Raw genomic sequence first — 6,165 nt, forward strand, 5'->3', positions numbered from 1 at the left:
CAAAGTGTGTGACTATGACACATATTGGACAACTTACAATGCTAAATGAACAAATTCAGGATGATGCTTTTGGACAGATGTACAACATCAATATTTTTATCAAAATAGCTATTCAATAAAACAAAGTGCAACTAATTTTCTGTATACCATAATTAGCCCTACACTTCGGATTCTGCCAAGGCTGGTGATGTCCACATGAATAAAAGTCTGTTTTTTCGTTTAAATAAGAAAGTTTAAGAACTATATCTGAGCACCCAAATGGCGCATACTTATACGCGATGGTTAATCGATAATCATAGACCTGTTGTATATTAAGAATTTTGTACGATTTAAACAATGACTGTGTTAAATATATGCAGGTGACATTTGCAATTATTCTAATCACGTTTTTCTGCAGTAAATGTAGTGGGTTTAAATTCGATGAAGATGTATTTACACAGACTGTATTACAATAACACAGATGATAATAAAATAACGAATTATATAGAACCCTCTTTACACATGTTGGAAAATATGTCTCGGTTTATTAAGAATTCCCAGGATTTTTTGCAATTTAGCGCAGAGATTTTTAACATGATTAGTCCGAAGCATGTTTTCCGAGAAAACAATTCAAGCGTTTTAACGCTTCTTACAAATTCAATATTTAAAGAACTAATATTAAGAGGATCGTAAAGCCCATTACTCGGACGTCGTGGGCGGAGCATCACGGCTTTTGTTTTGGATACATTAATATGCAAACAGTTCACTCCTGCCCAAATATTTGCCCAAGTATTTAACAGTTCACTTCTGCTCAAGTATTAACCCAAGTACCTGCCCAAGTATTTAAAAGGGACATGCAATAAACGATACACAACATACACAACGTCTGAAACTTCGGCACTGCATTTACCCCCTCAAGCTCTTCGGAAATCGATACATTCCTATTTTGGCTCATTGTGAGACTGCCACCACTTGGCGACTTGGCGAAGGTAAGAACGTTCCGGAAAAAAACGAGAAGAAAAATACGCCCTCCATTGATTGATCTTCCTTTCATCCCAAAGTATGGCGATCGGTATCATTGTCGAATGGTCAGCTCACTTATAAAAGGCGTAAAGGCCTCTTTGCCGGGATCGTGATGTCCCTTTTAATGCGAAAGCATTGATTGTCTTATAGAGCGAAGCCGGCGTTGCCTGTAGACGTTGTCTATAGCAGCGAAAAGCCTCACCTAAATTCTCATTGGCTGAACGAAACGGCACCTAAATTCCCATTGGCTGAGCGAAACTGAGCAGCGCAGATGCTTTGTCATGGAAGGCGGCCGAAGGTCATTGAAACAATGTCGGCCAGTGATGTGCCCTTAGTTTCGCCCAATACTTACGAATTATTGACCGAGCTCTCTGCATATACGGCTCTGGTCGGGCCTAATAAAGCTCGCGCTGGAGATAGACTGCGCTCGTAACCTGTCGCCGAGCGATTGGTGTTATAAGTGGGTCGCGGTGCAGCATGCACTTGGGATCCTCTGCGAGTGCCGTCACGGAACGTCGTCGTCAGTCCACAACTGCATTACGTCACTTCCTGCAGTTTTAAGACGTATCCACATTTTCATTTTTTCCACCTGTTTCGGCGAAAAATGGCTCCTCCATTGTCCTGTTATCGGCTGCGTGACACTATCCACATCCTGACTTCCTCTCCGTGTGAGCAAAGGACCTTCGAAAGCCATCTCGAATATCCTGCTAAACATTCGCCTCATTATTTCGACGTTAGACATCGTCGAGATTCGGGAAACGAGCCTCCTGTCCCTTCGCAGCCTTTCGCTGTATTTGCCCCCCAAGAAATCGGCAATCTTAAGCACACAACTCTCTGTGTCCTTCTGGAGGGCTTCGTAAGTCAGGAAGAGGACGTTGTGGTCGTGTCGGTGCTCGTACCACGACAGCAGATGGTCGAAGTAGTCGCCACACTCCACGTCTCCCTCGACGAACATCTCCAAGAACTCGTCGAAGGTCCCGTCCTCGAAGAGGTAGACCGGAAGAGCTCTCGTGTGGTGGTAGCACGAAACGCAACAGTCGTAAGGATTCCTAGCAATATACAAGTACTTGGCCTGCCTCGAGTAAGGCTGACTTTGGAACGGGAAATGCGTCCTGATGCTTCCCGGTCGAGGCATCCTCCTGATCCGCTCGATGTCGGTGACCGCCAGGAAGGGTGTCCTCGAACAGAATTCTTCGGCGCTTTGAGGAGGAATGCCGCCGCTGAAGATGCTGAACACGAGGTACTGCAGCCATGTGATTCCGCACTTGGGGTAACTCACGGCAAAGATGTCGTGCGGACGGGGCTCGTAGGCCAGTGCTGCGCGGATGTTCTGGTCGGAGTAGAACTGACTGAGGTGAAGGCCTTCGACTTCTCTGTACACCTGGCGGGACACCATGGCACCTTTCTGGTGTTTTAGGCTCGCCTGCTGGAGGAAATAGAAGCAAGACTGAAACAGAGCCACTCACTCGGAGTGACGAGCTGGGAATGTATTCTATTATTCGGCTGAAAGTTTGTTACAAGTTACTAACGAACGCCAACGCAAAGTATTAGTTAATAGCTGATAATCGCGTTCAGCGCGATTCTTTTTGATGAAACGCAACCGCGGAACCCCATTAGTGGCGTAGCCAGGAATTATTATCGGGGGGGGGGGGGGGGCGGGGGAATGGGGGGGGGGGAGGGGAGGGGGAGGGGGAGGGAGGGAGGGGCTTAGGTGGCAGGGATGTCCATGCCAGGGGTAAGGAAATATACACATTCACTTTGCCTTGGGGCAAAATGAACGTGTATATATAGGGTCGGCTGGATATCGGAGGGGGGGGGGGGGGGGGGGGGGGGCTGAACCCTTATAAGCCTTACCCACGGTGGCCTGCTACGCTACCGACCCTCACCTATGCTGAAATGAGGGGCGAGATTAGGTGACGTCGTTGACACTATGCAAGTAACAGATCACAATTACGGTTGTAATTGAAAACGCAATTTGAATAACCATGGTTTTTAATGGGTCCAGGGTTAAAATAAAAATCTTGCGTAAGTTTTTTTTTTATTATTAATGGCCTTCATGGCCACACTTAGTCCCACTAAGTGTGGCCATGAAGGTCATTAGAAAAAAAAAAGACTTATTAAGTAAAACATGTTTTATCCACTTAAAATATTGGAGAGCATAACGTAGTGGTAAAATTGCTACTTGACCAGATTCTGGTCTAATTGGGACGTGAAAATTTGATTGAACGATTCGCAGTGGGCGCTACGTGGCCACCAACACGCGGCCCCTGACGCCAAGCCGCTGAGCAGACGCTTCGCCTGACTGGGATACTGCGCACGCGCCATGTCCACACCTCATGCGGGCTGGTTTGGAAACAGCGCGTTGGCCTAGTCACCACTCTATTGTAGTAGGCTGGATCGCGGATCGGGAGCCCGTCGGTGTCGCCACCGGCGGCCATTGCTTGACACCAGGCAATACACGCGCGTTTATGGGAGAAACGCACATAAGTAAGCATATTGAAGCATGTACGCTGTGCTCGGAGGCGAGTATTTTATGAGGCGCTGTGATCCTTATGTCGGGCGTTTGAAGATCGAATCCGTATTTGTCAAACGTCCGGTTGGCGAATAAAAAAAATCAAACATACCGGAGCACCTACGGCTGAGCTGGCAAGCTTGCTCTCGTAGTGGAGTAAACAAATTAACTTGCCGTCAATAAGACCGTCCGTAACTTGCCGTCAATAGGACCTTCCCAGAAGTTGATGAATGACAAAGAAGTTCCATCTCGACAGCGGCTTTCTGGGAGTGAGCGAATTCCGCGTAGCAAACCCTTCGAACTTGTCGTCTGCTAAACCCAACTCAACGAAACCGCCACGGACTCCGCAGTAACTCTAGTTAACTCTCGCCTCATTGAGCTGCACTACAGCGGAGTCACTCTCGACCACAAAATATTTATTTATAAGAACTGCGATGGCTGTCAGTTTTAATGTTTGTACGCAAGCTATTTGACGGGCTTATCGAAAAGCATCCAAAAAATTTGTGCCGACAGCAGCTTAGAAACAGGGAAAACGTCACTTTTTCTTGTTTTTCCCATAGAGTCGCATGCATTGGCTGTTGTAAATCAATGTCCGCCGGTGGCGACACTCGGCCCCAGCTGCCGAGGCTGCGGTCCGCGATCCAGCCTACTACAATAGAGATCAGTGCTAGTCACCAACCATAGCCCCCGAGATTTTGCGCGCGCTGACTGCGTTCCCCGGGCCACTGCATTCGCCGGCAGAGACTGTTGCTGCGGGGCGCTTGGTGGCGCTGGCAACCATATGAGCCCCTTAGAAATTACAGAGAAGATGCAAGCGAGCTAGTCAACTTTTAACATTGTAAACCCGAGACGTGAGACAAAGGAGAAGAATAAAGGGGACACTCCTACGTCTCGGGTTTTACAATGTTGAAATCCCCCTCATGTTTTAAAAGTAACGCAAGGTGCGTCGATGCGAGAGGCACGTGCAGCCCTTGAGAAGATCCTGGCGGCACAGCGTAGCACTGAGCTAGATCTCAGACGCCATGTTCTTCCCAGAAGTGGCGGGCGGCAGGTATCTTGAGCATTTCCACGACGCCGCTTCAAACAAAAAAAAAAATCAAACGATAGAAAGAAATAGCTGCGAATTATCATCATTACCATTATCGTCGGTCTACGGAACTTAGGAGCAGGACGAAATGTGCTCCTCGCATATCGCCGCAACACAACGACCTTTGACAAGGAAGAAGTTGATCGAAGTTTGAAGATCTTTTCGAAGCACGAAAGGTGTAGAAGAAATGTTCATGCACGTCAGTCAAGTTCAAAAACCTGTTCTTCACATGACAAATATTTTTTTTTTGTATGCTTGTCCCACCGGCCCAGACAGTATCCGCATATTACGATTCGCACTAAATCTTGTATTCTGATTTATCATCCAGCGAAACAGGGCAAAAACGGAGCAGCGAATAAAAATTACGAATCAACAGATATCAATTTATCAGTGATGAGACCAATGAAAATGCAAGTTTTATGCCTCCGGCTCCCACTTGACATCGTGCTTTGAGGCGATTCTGTCGCAGTCTTTCTGATTTGGTTATAAACGCTCGGCTGGGCAGCTGAGCGTTTGAAGAGGCCGGAGCAGAGCGCCCGAAAAATCTCGGGGGCCATACACCGACTCAACTCTGCTAAGCCACGCCGCGGTGGTGGCGCTTCGGGCGCACTTTCGGTTCCAAGCGATGGGCGGAAGTCAGCATGCGGGACGGGCATCCCTGCATTGGTTTAGAAGAAACCGTACAAAAACCTGCATTCTCGTCAAAACGCCGCGACTGCACAAGAAGAGCCAGGAAAAGTGTGAATATCAGTTCACGAGTGTTCTGCTCGGTTCGAGAATGTGGATAGGCACGTGAAAAGTGAAACCCAGACGTCGTCGGATCACGTTTGCTTGTGCTGGAGGCACTTTGCGTTGAATCGTCGGATACTCGTGGTCGTCAGATTTATTCGTTCTCTTTCCACATAAACGCGGAAAAACCGACAAGTTGTCCGGACCAGCCGCGGCTTACGTTCAGTGCGTGTTCACGTCAAAACAGCCATGGAGGTAGGAAGAAGAGGAGGCGACATACCGGCTCAGGCTAGAGTCACAGGTATTCAATGTCAGCGGCACTAGCTCGATCCAGCCAAACGAGAAAATCTCAGGTGAAGCCGGAAGGGGAGGCTGCGGCCACTGGGGAACGCCCCCTAGGGTATGGTGCCTGGAACGCGTCTCCGACCGGTGCGTTTACCGCGTCCAAAAAGTAGTTCCTCGATCTCCGCCTGATGACGTCATACAAGTGTCATGCTGTCGCCAGTTGCGATCCTGGTAGCGTCCCAACAGTTGTGCTGGATGTGGCAGAGGCCTGTTCTGCTTACGGTCGCTCTCCAGTGTGGCAGTCCACGGAAACTCCGGCAGCCAGAAGTTGGGACGCCGTGACGACAGCGACACTCGCGTTGGCTTGTGTTACTCGCAGCTTTTCGTCAGAATTTCTACGACCAATCGGCAGGATCGCGACAGCGTGACACTCCGGCTTCTGTGACGTCATTTGTTGCCACTTCAGGACCACTTTTGATGTATGGGTGGGTTGGGACACTAAACACACCAGTCCAAGACGCGCTTTAGGCACCATACCCAGGGTGACCAA

At 48.6% G+C, this 6,165-nt stretch overlaps 1 protein-coding gene across 1 annotated transcript; it reads right to left on the reverse strand.

Moving 5' to 3' along the window:
• Positions 1-1,507: 1,507 nt before the first annotated feature.
• Positions 1,508-2,398, reverse strand: LOC115320000 (sulfotransferase ssu-1). Its single transcript, XM_029980083.4, has one exon. It carries the CDS (start codon positions 2,396-2,398, stop codon positions 1,508-1,510), a length of 891 nt encoding a protein of 296 aa, XP_029835943.2.
• Positions 2,399-6,165: the final 3,767 nt, after the last annotated feature.

The sequence above is a fragment of the Ixodes scapularis genome, unplaced genomic scaffold, assembly GCF_016920785.2.
Source record: "Ixodes scapularis isolate PalLabHiFi unplaced genomic scaffold, ASM1692078v2 PGA_scaffold10__122_contigs__length_95168666, whole genome shotgun sequence".
Taxonomy (NCBI): Eukaryota; Metazoa; Arthropoda; class Arachnida; order Ixodida; family Ixodidae; genus Ixodes; species Ixodes scapularis.